Here is a 17737-nt window from a genome sequence, read left to right on the forward strand (position 1 = left end):
TGGCTGAGAATGATACAGCAGTCAGTTGTGCCCGATTGGTACGCCTGTGAACAGAACAGAGGCGCTAGGAATATACTACAACCCCCCACCCTACAAATCGCTCCCATACGGATTGTGAGTACAATATTAGATTAATTTCAACATACACAGAGGCATTTTGTCATTCTTCCTGTGCTCCGTACGTTACTGAAATGGGGAAAAACCCCTAATAACTGGTACAATTGGACACACCCTCTGCCATGAACTTGACAGTTATTTGCAGACTATGAATGTTGATGTAGATCACATGTCACTAGCAGATAATTTCTACACCAGACACTTTGATTGAAAAAGAAAGCCAAACTGTACTCTTTGTATATCTTCGAATTAAGCACAGTCAGTCATGCTTATTGAAAAACCAATTTAATGATTCTACAGATGTAATGGAGCTCTGAATTTTTCCTGTCCTGCTACAAATTCTAAGTTTCTGGACCTTACAGCAATTAGCAGTGTCATTTACCTAAATGGCCTACTCGCATCTTTGCTTCCACTCAGTACTTTTATCTACAACTGCAGACTTCATCTTTGATACTTTCATTTACCTTTTGCTTCTGTATTATGGAATCATCATCGTAATGTACTACTGTCAATAGTGCCTGCTTCAGTTTTTATATCTGGTGAATAATACATCAGTATTGTGAAAAGGAAAGTTGCTACTTACCATATAGCGTAGATGGTGAGTTGCAGATAGGCACGACAAAAAGACTTTCACAAATATACGCTATGTGATCAAAAGTATCCAGACACCCCCAAAAACATACGATTTTAATATTAGATGCATTGCGCTGCCACCTACTGCCATGTACTCCACATCAGCAACCTCAGTAGTCATTAGACATCGTGAGAGAGCAGAATGGGGCACTCCATGGAACTCACGGACTTTGAACATGGTCAGGTGATTGGGTGTCACTTGTGTCATATGTATGTACACGAGATTTCCACACTCCTAAACATCCCTATATCCACTGTTTCTGATGTGATAGTGAAGTTGAAACGTGAAGGGCAGTGCAAAAGCGTCAAGGCTGTTGACTGACAGAGACCACCGACAGTTGAAGAGGATCATAATGTGTAATAGGCAGACATCTATCCAGACCATCGCACAGGAATTCCAAACTGCATGACGATCCACTGCAAATACTATGACAGTTAGGTGGGAGGCGAGAACACTTCAATTTCACGGTTGAGCGGCTGTTCATAAGCCACACCTCATGCCGGTAAATGCCAAACGATGCCTCGCTAGGTGTAAGGAGCTTAAACATTGGACAACTGAAAAGTGGAAAAACATTGTGTGGAGTGACGAATCACGGTACACAATGTGACGATCCGATGGCAGGCTGTGGGTATAGCGAATGCCCAGTGAACATCATCTGCCAGACTGTGTAGTGCCAACAGTAAAATTTGGAGGCAGCGGTGTTATGGTGTGGTCGTGTTTCTCATGGAGGCTTGTCCCCTTGTTGTTTTGCGTGGCACTATCACAGCGCAGGCCTACATTGATGTTTTAAGCACCTTCTTGCTGTCATTTTCAGCCAAGTCTCCGAATACTTTTGATCACGTAGTGTAGCTTTCGGCCAGTAAGGCCTTTGTCAAGATTAGACGACAAACACACACGCATATACACTCATGCAAACGCAACTCACACACACATGACTGCAGTCTCAGGCAACTAAGGCCACATTGCGAGCATCAGAACTAGTGTGTATGTGTGTGTGTTTGACGTCTCATTTTGACGAAGGCCTTACTGGCCGAAAGCTAAATTTATTACAGTCTTTTTGTTTTGTCTATCTGCGAATAAGCATCTCCGCTATATAGTGAGTAGCAACTATCCATTTCACAATATTGTTACATTCCATCCTGGATTTTCCAGTGTTTGAATAACACATCAGCTGTCTCTCACGTTTTAGTACATGAAGATACTGGGGAATTGCAAGCAGATTATAAAGGAAATTACTCACAAACCTCTTGCATGACTTATCATAGAATATTGCTAAAGTATATGGGAGCCATATCAGATATAACTAACAGGAGATATTGAAGGACCTGCAATGGCAGAAAGCCCTACTTACAGTTTCAGGAACAATTGTTAAGTGAGAAATATGCTACAACCTTCTAGGTACCACAAAGACAATATTAGACAAATTACAGTGTGCATAAAGGCATTTATTTAAAAGGGCGTGACAGTGTTTGTAACAAGATAGGTACAAGAAAATTGAGATAACTCAGGCAGCAGTCTGAATGCACAACAAGATGAGTGGGGAAGAAAGTAACCTGTGGTCGTAGGAGGGGGGAGGGGGGTGTACCTGCCACAAGAGGAGGCTCTCTGCCCCCCCCCCCCCCCCCTACACACAACCAACCTCTTAACACTGAAAGTGGGGGGGTGGGGGTTACAGTTTAGTGTCAAATCCACTTTCCCTCAGGAAATTCAACACTTCGGTAGTGGCTGTCTCGTCACCTGCAAGCATCTGAGGTAGTGAGGTAGGCAAGCTGAGAGCATGCCACAGATCAGATAGCAGGGCACACTCAACAAGAACTTGCACCATCATCAGTAGACTACCTCAGCTGCAGTGAGGACAATCCTCCCAATGCAGAAGGAACCTGCGGGGGAGTCTCATATGGCCAGTGTGTAGTCAACATAACACAACGGCATCTTTCCGAGAGGCCTTGAGGATGTACATCTCACCTTAGTGGACTGCTTAATCACTCTTAACTTGTTTTGGGTCATAGTAGCCTGCCATTCCATCTCCCAGAGCCTCAAAATATTGTGTTGAAGTTGTAATCTTAACTCAGAGCCTGGTATTCCAACATCAAGTTGATCCCCTGTAGTGCCATCTTTAGTGAGATGATCGGCAAGTTCATTTCCTGGAATGCCTATGTGGCTCGGTGTCCAGATGAAGGTCACTGTCTTTCCAGATCTGTAGAGGTCAACCAGTAGGTCCTGGATGTTGATGACCAAACGATTTTTGGGATAGCACAGTGATATGCCTTTTAAGCAACTTGTAAAATTGTTACGAATCAGAAAGTTCGTCGTGGCAAGGGATTTGACGTACAGCAATGCCTGAGATATAGCAACCAACTCTGCAGTGTATACACTGCAGGCGCTTGGCAGGGAGTGCTTCTTGTGTCCCCTTGCATGTATAGAAGCGTAACCAACCCTGTCATTCACTTTCAATCCATCTGTGTAGATGCCTACCGAATTAGAATGATCATGGAGAATTGAACGAAACAGATGTCGGAGAATCAGCATCCTTCTTGGGGCCACAAAAAAAGGCCCATCCATATAACAGGACAGGGTACAGACCAATGGGGTTGGGATCGAAAGGGAGCCCTAGGAACACACACTAAAGGAGGCTGTTGGAGGTCTTTCAGTAGAGTATGAAGTCGGATACCAGCTGGTCAACCCAGTTTAGGGTGGTGTGCAAACAGCCTGAACTGTTAGTTGCGGAACAGAGTTGAGTGACATAGTTGAGCAGGCATCTGACTGATTGTGATTGCATAATCAGCCACAAGTTGCTGTTGTCTAACCCGCAGCAGTAGGACACCGGGTTCTGCCAGGAGGCTGTCAACAGGGCTCGTACGAAAGTCCCCATTGCCAACTGCACACCAGTGCAGTGAACAAGGTTCAGCAATTTAAGTGCGGATGGTGCTGCCACCCCATAGGCAACATATCTATAGTCCAAGTGGGATAAAATAAGCACTTTGAAAATCTCAGAAGAACTATGTGGTCTATGTCCCATGAGGAGTTACTAAGGAAACAGAGAACATTTAGCTTCTTCATGTGGGTGGACTTGAGCTGATGGACACGTGGCAGGCAAGTTACCTTCTTCTCAAATAAAATACCCAAGAACTGAATGTTTCAACAACTTCAAGTAACTGGTCACTAAGATAAATTTTTGGGTGCATGTGCACAGTCTGCAAAAATGCACAACTTATAATTTTGCAGGTGAAAACATAGCCATGATTCAAAGCCCCGTCACGTACTCTCCAGACAGCCCCCTGAAGCTGACACTCTGCAGTGTGCAGTGATGCTGAGCACACAAGTACAAGCAAAGATCATCCACATACGGTTGTGGAGAGACAGTGGGAGCCACTGCATTTATGATGCCACTGATGGTGATAGCAAACGGTGTTACGCTCAGAACTAATCCCTCAAGTACTCCAGTTTCCTGTACATATTTGTTGCTGAGAGTTGAGCTTATCCAAATCTGAAAAAATCGGAGATAGGAAATTCTGGATAAAAATGGGTATACTGCCCCAGAAACCCTACTCATGCAATAAAGACAGGACATGATGTCACCAGGTGGTATCATATGCCTTCTGTAGGTCAAAGAATACGGCAATCAGATGTTGGTGATGTGTGAAAGCATTGTGCACTGCAGATTCCGAATGAACCAGGCGATCTGTGGTGGACTAGCAGGCCCAAAAGCCTTCGTGATATATGCCCTCCAGCTCCAAGGCACCACCAAGAACTGCAGTTGACCATTTGTTTGAATAGCTTATGCAGACCATTCGTCAGAAAGATCGGCCAGTAGTTAGTTAAAATATGTGAGCCCTTTCCCAGTTTCGGGACAGGAATGAATGATACTACCCTCGTGTCATAGGGTGTGAAATTTTCCTTCCCGCCAAATATAAATAAAAAGTCTGAGAATATGTTGCATGTTGTCAGCACGAAGATGTTTGAGCATTTGGTTGTGGATTTTGTCAGGTCCAGGGGCCGATCTTGACACACCGCCAAAGCACTGCAAGGTTCCCATTCATTGAAAGCAGCATTATATGATAAAAATCCAGGTGCATGGAAGGACAGTTGGCAGCAGTCAGTACAGTTTTTAGGGGTTAGAAACTGAGGGTGGTAATTACTGCAAGCAGATACTTCAGCAAAGTGAGCCTCAAAACAGTCAGCAAGCACCACGGAATCAGTGCATATATAACCATTGACAAGAATGCCAGGAGCTGCTGTGGGTGGTAGACAGCCACAAATGCAGCAGAGTTTAGTCCATACTTGGGACGATGGAGTGTAGGATCGCACAGATGATACATATTGCTCCCAACATTCCTGCTTCCATTTCTTGATTAAAAATCACGTTTTCACCTGGAGTCTCTTGAATGCTATTCAATTATCCATTGAAGGATAGTGCTTGTGCCGTTGAAGCACCCTGAAATGTTCCCTGATAGCTGTGGCTACATCTTCAGACCCCCATGGCACTGCTGGTTGTTGGGATGAGCCAGAGGAGCAAGGGATCGTTGGTCAGAACGGCTGCCCTCATGGGATGCCTGTCCACATGCCCAACAGATAGACTCACTGCAACAGTGGGAGGACATGTGTCCAAACCTCTAGCATGTAAAACATCTCATCGGAGGAGGAAGATAAGCCCTGACATCACACTTATAAACCATGACCTTAACCTTCTTGGGTAAAATGTTGCCACTGAAGGCCAGGATAAAAGCTCCATTGCCCACTCTATTATCTTTGGGTGCCTTCTGGATGCGGTGAATAAAATGGACTCCACACCGTGTCAGATTGGTACGCAGCTCTTCATCAGTTTGTAGCGTTAGGTCCAGATGGAGGATAACACCTTGATTCTGTTGAGCTTGTTATGAGGAGAAATGGTGCCTAGTATATCTCCTATCTTTACATATGCCTGAGGTGCATGTGATCGGTTGGCGTGCGATGTTTTGATCAGCAAAGATGCATTTCTCATACTTTTTATTTCTGAAACCTCCCCAAATCAATCCTCAATATTTTCAACAAAAAACAGTGGCTTTGTTGTAGCAAACGGTCAACCATCAGTTTAGAAACAAACCAAGAACTCAGCAAACTGTCCACTTCCATTTCTCTTGATCTGGCTCTCATCTTGAGGCACGGTCAAAAGTGGAAATGCCATAAGATTGTAAACCTCTGTGTTAAAATCACTATTTCCAACTGTTGAGACAGCTGTGTTGGCACAGCCGCCATCTAGTTTGATCAATTTCATTGCAGACCATCCACCCCGATGCCACTCACTCTGATCACAGGCTCTCCTTACGGGCGCTATCCTGCCAAGGCAAAGGCCACCTGGCTCAGCAGCCATTGCCTGAAGTCCCAGTACCCCGAAGTTGATAGGTACCTACTCCTTAGCTGACACGAGGAGGTATCAGGCATCAGCAGTGCGATCCCTACATTGTCAGGGGCTACCTCCGAGAGGGTACATGACAACCACACTATAATGGACTGGCTACTGTGCCAGATTTCGGGTGCAGAGGCAGATCCACTTGACTGGTAGGTGCAAAAGATAACAACGCATAGTGGAGAGTTAATGCATGACAGTAAGGTGTCCTTCCCCAAGTGGTTCGCACTTCTGTAAAATTTGGAAAGTGGAGATCAAACCCAAAATGGGGACCAGAATTTAAAAATCCAAAAAAGGTGAGGGGGAAAAAGCGTTAAAAATTAAAAACCTTAGGAAGTCCAAAGTATAGTCAAAATACCAAGGTAAAAACATGACCAAACAAAAAGAATCCTATTAGTCGCCTCTTACAACAGGCAAGGAAGGGCTGCGGATCTATTCTACCTTTTTCTACAACTCACATTCCACCTAGTACTTTCCATTGCCATCTTAGATTTAACAGCTTGTCACCACCTTTCTTCAATAAAAGAGAATGGGGAATCAAAGGAACAATGGAATGAAGTAAGTGGTGGCGTTGTGGTTTTGTGTGTGTGTGGGGGGGGGGGGGGGGGAGGAGGTAGGGACGGGATTGTAGCATCTCTAGATGTAAAATATGATATGATATGATATGATGTGATGTGATGTGATTAAGGTCACTATATTTATTCCTATTTCAGATACAGGAATACATTTCTAAACACAATTCTGTATACACTAGTATGCACAATTATGGATACCGCATGTCAGAGTGTGATGGTGGTGGTGGTGGTGGTGGTGGAAATGATGATGATGGTGATGCCCGATTAATAAGTCATTATTCAGCAACACTTTGAATAATGTATATCAATATTTTCATCAGTCTGATGAGAAAGCCACATCAAAATGAGAAATGATTGATCATGTGTAAGCAATTAGTAAATGATTGCAGCCACTGTATTAAAATACAAGTTGCATGAATATGTAACATACAGAAAGTGTCTCAAGAGTGGACTGAGCAGAGGGAAGTAAATATTAAAACTGATGGGTATTGATGAAATACGTAGACTGTAACTGATTGAAGAGTCCACACAGAAAATAGTCACACGTCATAAGGGAGTTCTCCATCTACTGATAGAAAACCCTATCAGCTGTGCCACTGCACATAACTACTGCCTATAAAACACCCTTTTGGGAAATTTGTGTGATGTTCTTCCGAGGGGCAAAGTTCTTAATGCTCCTTTCTTAAAATGACTACAGGAAAGCAGTTACAACTAGAGGTGAAACATTTCCACTCTAGGTGAAGTATGCACTCTGCTGAAAATTAGTGGCAACACGACCACTATCAATCAAAGTACCTACCACATGTGATATCTAAGTAATCATACAGTACACACAAAAGTAAGCTGCACAGCATACCACTGGCAGAAAAAGATGGACTGAATACTGGAAACGAAATCTTGTGAAAACTGTAAGATTTCCATAACTAACTGAATAAAGTCATTTAAATGTCTGAATGGATTAACAAAGGGCTTAAATTTCCAGATATAAGTTTGAATACAATTTTTAATGTATTTTCTTAACTTGAAACATGTTTAACACTCAATATAAAAGATTGGTATTTTCTGAGGACCACATGCTTCGATGCATATGATGCAACAAACTGTTTTTATCTATGTGAAATATGATGTATAGAAATAACAAGAAAATCTTAGTTATCACACAATGAACTGTTTTGGTTTTAACCATTTCAGTATTAGGAGATCCATAAAGAGATACAGAAATACAGTACATTGATAATTTTTACTTCTGGACCTTCTAACTACAACTGAATGAAATAATTTTCATGCCGTACGTATTTTGCCTTTTTCCCCTGCATGGCATGTTCAATAGCCTGAAATATGTACATATTTTTACTATTTAGTTTACATTTTGGGGCAATTTATCTACAGGTTATAAACAATTCTGGTGGTTGGATAGAGATACATTGCCCCAAGAGATAAACTAAATAGTAAAAATATTCCAGGCCACTGAAAATGCCTTGCAGAAAATAAAGGCAAAATGCGTATGGCACAAAAATTGTTTTTCATTCAGTTGTAGTTAGACAGTTCAAAAGTAAAAATTATCAATATACCATATCATTACCAAGCAGCTGAGGAAGACAGGACTACAAAAGTTAAAGATGTTAGATACAGAATTATCACCCACATGTCACAAAGGTGTTGACAGTTTCCGACTTCTTGAGCATCCAGTGCAAAATGAGAAGTGGCTCAAATTCCAGTTTCCATAGGTAACCAAATATTGCACTCCAGTGTTGCAGATGAAGTCGAATCTATAAATCTATTCTGAATAAAAACAATGCTTTGTAGTATTTACTGCATAGAAATTTTCAGGAGTGGTTAGGCATGTTAACATTGCACAGAACATTACATCTCAGCCTCTGACATGTATTCCATATAGCTGCAAAAGTAAATGTCTTAAATAGTCTTATCCTATGGGCTACAAAAATTTTTGTTATTTTATTGTGGTAGTTAGTGTTTTTGTCTCCAACTTTAAAAATAGTAACTTAAAAATAATTGATGGTGCCTGATGAAGGGGGACTCATGATTTAAAGAAGTTGCTCTCAATTTCAAACTGTAAGTGGCTTACTTCAGCCATTATTTGTCTATAATAAATGGCATCAAAAAGAATATGACTTGTACAGAACATTCTGCATGTTCTTTGTCTTTCTAACTATCCCTTTTAAGATTCTAATCTCTGATTCTTTCTTCCAGCCATCAGCTACCCTTCTCACCCTTCCCCTTTTCTCCTCACCACTACTCATCTCAACACACACCTCGTGTGTGTGTGTGTATGTGTGTGTGTGTGTGTGTGTGTGTGTGTGGTGTTTTCTGTTTTACTTAGCTCTGCAGGAAGGCACTGAAAGCTTATTAATGTTCCCAATGTTGTTTATATTCCTACTGTCTGCTCAACACCTCAACTGTAGGATGAGTTGCTATCTTTACTCTTCCCTTCCACCAAGAGTTTTCTATTTTCATAGCTATAAAAACTAGCTTAATATTAAGTGCATTATCACTGACTTCATGTGATCAGTTTCACAACATGTGAAAGCTGGGTTCCACCCACGATAAATTTTATTGGAGTTATTAAATCAACTACATCAACATACAAAAAATATCAAGTCAAGAAGTTTATAACATACTGAAGATAAACAAAACAAAGTGTGGCACACTATCTTTGTTCCTATTTGGCACATTAGATAAAATGTATGTACATTTGTTACTTTAAAAAATAAATTTTAGCAAACACATACTTTGTATTTCAAGAGCAAAAAGCTCAAACAGTTTTTTTCATATACAGTAATAAATTTGTTCTGGTTTTCTGTCACAATGACAACAGCGGATCATATAAGGTTCTTAACTCTATTTAAATATCATCTACCAGAAATATTAGTTCCACAAAAATTACCTGCTAATACTGAACAATAGAATATAGAAACTGTAATTTGTAGTATACAAAATGAAAAGTATATATTTTTTATAAAAATTTCTTTTCAATTAATTGAACAAATGAGGCACTCATATGTGTCTTGAAATTTTTGTACCATTCAGTGACTTGTATTCTCCTTGCAGCTTTTTCCTCAACAGTCAACTGTGATTCCTGGTGAAGCACAATATGAAGCTGGTGCCAGCTTTTAACATAAATGATTGGGGCCCCATACTGCTTCAATAACCTTAGTGGAGAGTCTGCAGACGTATCACAGTTTCCTGGAGTAACAACATCTTCTACAACTGGGACACTCCCTAATGACATTGCTTCATAAATACGGTAACACTCAGTATTTTTTCCCACTGGACTAAGTGTTAAGTCTGATTTAAGAAGAGCTGACATATATATCTTGAGTGTTTCCGGAGTTTCATTTGGCTGCCACCTGATACAGAAATGTCAGAAGAACGAATGAAAAGATTTTACAAAGGGAATCTAAAGCATGCATACTAGAGGTACTGTAAGAAAATACACACACACACACACACACACACACACACACACACACACACACACACACACACACACTTCTTCTGTGACAAGGTTATAACTATGCGGCTGTGTTCACTGGACAGCTTTCATTGTGGATGCGATCGACTAGCCACATACACAAATGGTCATGGCCACATTTTGACAAAAAACAGAATCAGGAACCAAATTTTAGAGCAATCTGCTCAGCACAATGCAATGAACTTCCAATGGCTGTTTGATCAGCCATGTTATCTGGATCCTGTTGATAATCACCTTTTCTAAGTTTTGCGGATAGGAATTATACCTCCTGAAGATCCTATGGATCTGTAACCCTCCTGTCTCAATTTCCAGCAGTCTTAGCTTGCCACCTGCCTTTTCTCATGTACCCTGTTATACTAGAAAACCGTAACCATGTTTCTTTCTTTACCTACCCATAATAAAAGTTCACACTTAATCATTTTGCCACCTGTACCTCAGTCCCCGACTCCTCACATACTAATAATGCTTGTTTTTAGGTTTATCATTTCATTCTCTCTTGCTCTGGGGCTTCTGCTCACTTTCCACATTTTTGTCAGTGATCACCTCCAATCTGACAGACCCCGTCCCACTCACTAATCCATGTGCCAGAAACAAGACCACTACCCCATTAGAAGGATAACGGTTCTGAAAAAAATAAATGTGCTGTAGAGCTCATAAACAATTATTTTACAACAAACAACACAGCACATAACATGTAAGGAATGTTCTTTGGGAAGCCCTTATAGTGTAATTTTTTGTTCCATATGATAATTTTGAATAAATGTAACTCACAAAGTGCTACCTTACATTCACTGCACTGGTAGCTAGCACTTCTGTAGCACACAATTCTGCTTAGTCTCTTGCCCCTCTAGGAACACACTACACAGTATTTTCAGCTTAGTTCGTTCCCTACTTTTTTTAACTGTTTGTTAATTATTTAGAGTGTCTAAATGAGTTGGGCACTGTTTCCATGTCTCCATATCATTGTGTAATAAACATACACAGTGTTAAATATTTATCTGACACTATTCTGAAAGAATGTGGGACTTTACCAACACCATCATATATATATGGAAAGCCACATTTTCTACCCATTCACTACATAATGCTCAAACACTCCATACATCAAGCGCTATTCAGACAAACCAACACTTAAAGTATTTTTGTTGTAATCTACCTAAACACAGATTTTGACCTCTCCCTGCCCCTCCACCTCAGAAGTTTGCCCCTTGCTTATCATGTGTACATGTCATTTCTCCCCCTCACACAGTGCCAAAAAATTCCCTCACTTACAACATTTGAAACCTTCCATTGCATGAGGTAATGTACCTGAATTTTCATGTTCCCACAAAAGCAGTATTTGTAGCCCCCATCTCTGAAATACTGGGTTTTCTATTGTACTCTGTAGTAAATGGTTCAGAGCACTATGATGGCAGTGGAGCTATACAGGGTGGTCCATTGACAGTGACCGGGCCAAAAAACTCACAAAATAAGTGTCAAACGAAAAAACTACAAAGAACGAAACTCCTCCAGCTTGAAGCGGGAAACCATATGCCACTATGGTTGGCCCACTAGATGGCACTGCCATAGGTCAAACGGATATCAACTGCGTTTTTCTTTTTTTAAATAGGAACCCCATTTTTTATGACATATTCCTGTAGTACATAAAGAAATATGAATGTTTTAGTTGGACCACTTTTTTCGCTTTGTGACAGATGGCGCTATAATAGTCACAAACGTATAAGTACATGGTATCACATAACATTCCGCCAGTGCCGACAGTATTTGCTTCGTGATACATTACCTGCGTTAAAATGGACCATTTATCAATTGTGGAAAAGGTCAATATCATGTCGATGTATGGCTATTGTGATCAAAATGCCCAACAGGTGTGTGCTATGTATGCTGCTCGGTATCCTGGACGACATCATCCAAGTGTCTGGACCTTTCGCCGGATAGTTGCGTTATTTAAGGAAGCAGGAAGTGTTCAGTCACATGTGAAACATCAACCACAACCTGCAAAAAATGATGATGCCCAAGTGGTGTTTAAGCTGCTGTAGCAGCTAATCCGCACATCATTAGCAGACAAATTGCACGAGAATCGGGAATCTCAAAGACGTCGGTGTTGAGAATGCTACATCAATATTGTTTGCACCCGTACCATATTTCTATGCACCAGGAATTGCGTGGCAATGACTTTGAACGTTGTTTACAGTTCTGCCACTGGGCACAAGAGAAATTACAGGACGATGACAGATTTTTTGCACGTGTTCTATTTAGCGACGAAGCGTCATTCACCAACAGCGGTAACGTGACCCAGCATTATATGCACTATTGGGCAATGGAAAATCCACGACGGCTGCGACAAGTGGAACATCAGCGACCTTGGCGGGTTAATGTATGGTGCGGCATTATGGGAGGAAGGATAATTGCCCCCATTTTATCGATGGCGGTCTAAATGGTGCAATGTATGCTGATTTCCTACATAATGTTCTACCGATGTTACTACAAGATGTTTCACTGCATGACAGAATGGCGATGTACTTCCAACATGATGGATGTCCGGCACATAGCTCGCGTGTGGTTGAAGTGGTATTGAATAGCATATTTCATGACAGGTGGATTGGTCATCAAAGCAACATACCATGGCCCGCACGTTCACTGGATCTGATGTCCCCGGATTTCCTTCTGTGGGGAAAGTTGAAGGATATTTGCTATCATGATCCACCGACAACTCCTGACAACATGCGTCAGCTCATTTTCAATGCATGTGCGAACATTACGGAAGGTGAACTACTCGCTGTTGAGTGGAATGTAATTACACGTATTGCCAAATGCATTGAGGTGGATGGACATCATTTTGAGTATTTATTGCATTAATGTGGTATTTAGAGGTAATCACGCTGTAACAGCATGCGTTCTCAGAAATGATAAGTTCGCAAAGGTACATGTATCACATTGAAACAACCAAAATAAAATGTTCAAACGTACCTACTTTCTGTATTTTAATTTAAAAAACCTACCTGTTACCAACTATTCATCTAAAATTTTGAGCCATATGTTTGTGACTATTGCAGCGCCATCTATCACAAAGCGAAAAAAGTGCTGCAACTAAAACATTCATATTTCTTTACGTACTACACGAATATGTAATAAAAAATGGGAGTTCCTATTTTTTTAAAAAAAAGCAGTTGATATCCGTTTCATGGCAGCACCATCTAGTGGGCCAACCATAGCGCCATCTGGTTTCCCCCTTCAAGCTAGACAAGTTTTGTTCTTTGTAGTTTTTTCATTTGACATTTATTTTGTGAGATATTTGGCCCAGTCACGATCAATGGACAACACTGTATATATTCATAAGTTCTGAAATAGCAGCAGAGCTGCACAAGCCTGGTTTGAAGCAGTGGAACTACAGAAAAAAACAATGCAGAGAAGGGTGTAGTTGCTTACAAAGTGAATCAAGAACCAAATTGTACCCAAAATAGAAGACAAGTAGTCATAAGCCCGGTTGAGAAATTAAGAGTAAAGTCTGAAGTATAAACAAAGGAGAGCCGAGTAGTATACAGGTATATGAATGTCACTTCATGTACGCATTTTACTGAGTGTCAGGACAGTGTTGTTATTGGTCACAGCATGCTGCACCCCCCCCCCCCCCCCCCCCAACAACCATTGGACTAGTTTTGCATATCCCACCTAGTTCTGCCTGGAAATTAGAAGCTTAGAAGCTCTCTGCCATCTTGTCCTAGTTGATATCTTCATCAGAGGGTAATGTGTAAAATGCATCTACATAGAAAATGTAAATCTTCCTACATAAGTTGTGTAGCAATTCTTTACTATGGTCAGTGTCACACCTCTCACATGCAGAAACAACGATATTCTGTATGTAAACTGCATCTGATAGTATGAACAGATTGAGGTCACATTTCTTTAGTTTTTGTATGATGTCCCGTCCAAAATACACATGCCCATGTAAGTTACTCCATCCAAATTAAGATTCTGTATGATAAAACAGATAGAAATCTGTAATGGCTTGTCACAGAAATTGTGTAACATTAAATGAATAAAAAAATTAAGTTCAGTTAGATTTAAAATATATACAACTTCAAACGATCATGGACAAGAGTAACTGGTGGTAATGACATTAGATAATTACTTTAATATTTATACTAACTGCAAAATTCACTAAACTGGCCATAGTCATTCAAAATTAGCATTAGTTTGTTTGTGTGGATATATGGTGGCCATATCACAATAGTAGTGGGAGAGTTTAACTTGGCTAATATTGACCATGAAAACTACACATGTTACCAAAGGTATACACAAATGGTATTGCAAAGTAATCTTGAACACATTACTACACAACTGTCTCAAACAATTAGCCTGCAAAGAGTTGTGGTTGAACCTCAAACATATGACAAATTGTGCTATAGTGAAAAGCTTAACAAATAAGGTAATAAATGATGTGAAAGATGCATCTTCTGGAGACTGATACAAAAAAATATTTTTACACTTTCACTTCAAACTAGACTGCAGGTAAACTGACGGAGAAAACCAAATGGTAACACATGCATCCATAAAGGAGTCTATACATAATGCCTACAATTTCTACAACCAGATCCTTGAGAAAGACCAATCTGAAAATACTAGTAAGTTCTGTTCCTATGTCAAGTCAATAAACTGAACCAAATCTTTCATTTGGTCTCTTGTGGATCAGTATGCTATTGAAACTTCCAACAACATGCAGATGACACAAATATGAAATCTACAATTAGAAATACATTCACAAATCAGGATGTTACGATCATACCAATGTAAAACCACCACATATACATTCAAATGAAGGTTCTGAAATAAGCTTAAATATTAAAAAGCTAAAGTACTGAAAATGAGCAATATCCTGATTCAATTACTGTTAAATTTTACATTTAATACACCATGGAATTAGCTTCTCACCAGCTCAGTTCATACTCCCAGATCAGTACTCCTAAAGTCTGTCTACTGCAGGAATCTCAAGCATATTCTATGCTCAAACACATAAAAATTAATGAAAGAAAGGCAGTTTCTCTGTAATATTCACCATGGGTTCAGGAAAAATACAGTTTCTATTTTTCATACACATTGTCTGCAAAGAATAGATGAAACCAAACAGGTATATTCTGTCTCCCTAGATTTTCACAAGACATTTGAAACTATGCCACATCATTTACTAATAACCAAGATATGATTTAAAGGAGTATATTCTCAGATACATGACTGACTCAAGAAAGTTTACACTGATTTGACACAGTATGTCATACTGGATTGCAAACATTCAACAGAAATGGAAGTAATTTTGTAGGAAAGTTCCAGTAGAATGTAAATTCTTTAGGTTTAAAGGAAGCCATGCACCGAAAAGTAGAAGTGTTGAGTCACTGAAAGGCACACACAAAAATATAAAGTAAATTTGTAAATTTGCTAGCTTTCAAAGTAATCCTTTTTCAAGCTACAGTACACACACACAAACACGCACACACACACACACGGAGAGACACGTGGGGAGTACGGAAAGGGTTCATATCAGATACATGGTTCATATCGGATGACCATCTGCCGGTTCATCTATGGTTTTACTGCGGAGTGACAGGTTCTTATGTGCACTTGCACCTTGGAAGTCATGGCGCTAGAAGTAAGGGTTTTATATGATCTGCAGATATACCTCCAAGGTATGAAACCAGTCATCATGCAGGGGGAAAAAAAATAAACAAATAAATAGAAATTGTGGATTTGGACTTTCACTCAGTTTAACATAGATAATTTTATCATCTTTGATTTTAAATTGTTTGATTGTCCTTCACATTATGTACAAGTTCTTTAGCTGTAGTTGTCCGACCTATAATGTTGTTTGTCTTTCCATTTTTTTCATGTCCCCATTCTCAAAATATGATTATGAAAACCATTTTCATGAAGCTATTGAAACATAAAAACACGACAATTGTGAAATTTACATGGCTTAAGTATTTTCATAATACCAGTTTGAGAAACACCCAGAAATTTCCCCAATGCTTCCAATGGTTTTTTGTGTACATTTGTATCATACAAGTAATTACACAATGTGAGGCAGAAGAAACAACTGCTAGGACAGAAATTTTTTGTGAGTAAAAGTAATTCACTGTTTCATGTTTCTAGTTAGCACCCACTTTCTTTGACAATAAACACATCAACAACATAATTAGTAAAGCACAAGGTTATTTATTACAGATGTATGTTTCTTTCAGATCCACCACAAATAATGTTTGTATTAGGCATCCCTATCTGTGAAACTAGATGAACTCCACTGCCAAACTAAAGTGAGCCTGATAGATGTATCACTTACTGCAGCATAAAGTAGATTTTCCTTGTGTAGGACAATAAACAGAAATAGAAAACAACTTTTAACATTATATCTGTACGCTTTGTTTGGTACAACAAGGTCAAATCAATGGAAGTTCTTCTTAGAAGGGTATTGAGTTAAAGAAGGGGCCATGTACAAATAAACAAGATTATAGGGGATATGTTCCAATAAAAAAGAAGAAACTAAACGAGGTGAAGATTATTCTATAATACATACCAGATGAACAGAAACCATTCTATAACAGCATCTGCCAGAGTTTTGCTGTATTTTGCTTGTAGTTGTATTTTGAGTACATTATGAATAAACCTGTGTGCTCATAACACACATTTTTATTGCTATAATGACTACAAAAAAATATAAATTTGCATAGCACAATCCTTCAACTGGAAACATACTGCTAGTTGCCTCATCAACATTGCCAGGTTTGAAAAGGGATGTTCTCCAGTACATTCAAATTCTATTATGAACCACAGTCAATGGCTAAAGTATATTGTAATGATGTATATTGTTCCATACTGGGGCCAACTGCTATGTAGCAACTTCATGACACCATGCTTAATCCCACTGCGTAGTAAATCAGTTTTTTGTCCCTCCTGAAAAATTTACTTTCTGGCACATGACATTTTTTCCAACTCACTGATCCAGCTATTTAGTTAGTTAGGAGGACTGTAATTTTTTCTCATGGGATTTAACACTCCAATAAAAAAATAGAAATTCCAGTTAAAAAATTAAGCTACTGCTGATTTCACTATTAAAAACATCATCTGTTAGAAAACTGATAGCAATATTTATTACCCCCTTTGTATAATTAGGTTTGCTTATGGAGAATTTGTTTTGTTATTCGTATTTCTCAAGACACTTTGATGTATCTTGCTTCATGCAGCAAATACACACAACTGAAGTAAAAAGGAACAGAACAAAAATCTTCAATATACTGAACTTGAAATAATTTCAGATAGAAGCCTGTAAACAATTTAAGCATATTTGCACATGATGTAAATGTTCACATGCACCATGAAAACAGGCAAAGGTTGCTGCACAGCATGATATACTGAAGCCAACATTCACTGCCTACTGGCATTTATATATAGGCCTAAAACAATGCAGAATATTTATAGATATGTGTAAGAAAATCAACTACGGCGAAGAAGGAATTCAATCTAAAATCTAACACAACAAAAAA

General features: G+C 39.5%; 1 protein-coding gene across 3 annotated transcripts in view; it reads right to left on the reverse strand.

Moving 5' to 3' along the window:
- Window positions 1-9265: 9265 nt before the first annotated feature.
- LOC126248474 (ribitol-5-phosphate xylosyltransferase 1-like) overlaps window positions 9266-17737 on the reverse strand; it is a 45576-nt gene continuing 37104 nt past the window's right edge. For all 3 annotated transcript variants that reach the window (XM_049949488.1, XM_049949486.1, XM_049949487.1), the window contains one exon: window positions 9266-10080. In XM_049949488.1, coding sequence (XP_049805445.1) covers window positions 9687-10080 — 394 coding nt within the window. In that variant the 3' untranslated portion in view covers window positions 9266-9686. The remainder of the gene's footprint in view (window positions 10081-17737) is intronic.

Source organism: Schistocerca nitens, chromosome 3 (genome assembly GCF_023898315.1).
Source record: "Schistocerca nitens isolate TAMUIC-IGC-003100 chromosome 3, iqSchNite1.1, whole genome shotgun sequence".
Classification (NCBI taxonomy): domain Eukaryota; kingdom Metazoa; phylum Arthropoda; class Insecta; order Orthoptera; family Acrididae; genus Schistocerca; species Schistocerca nitens.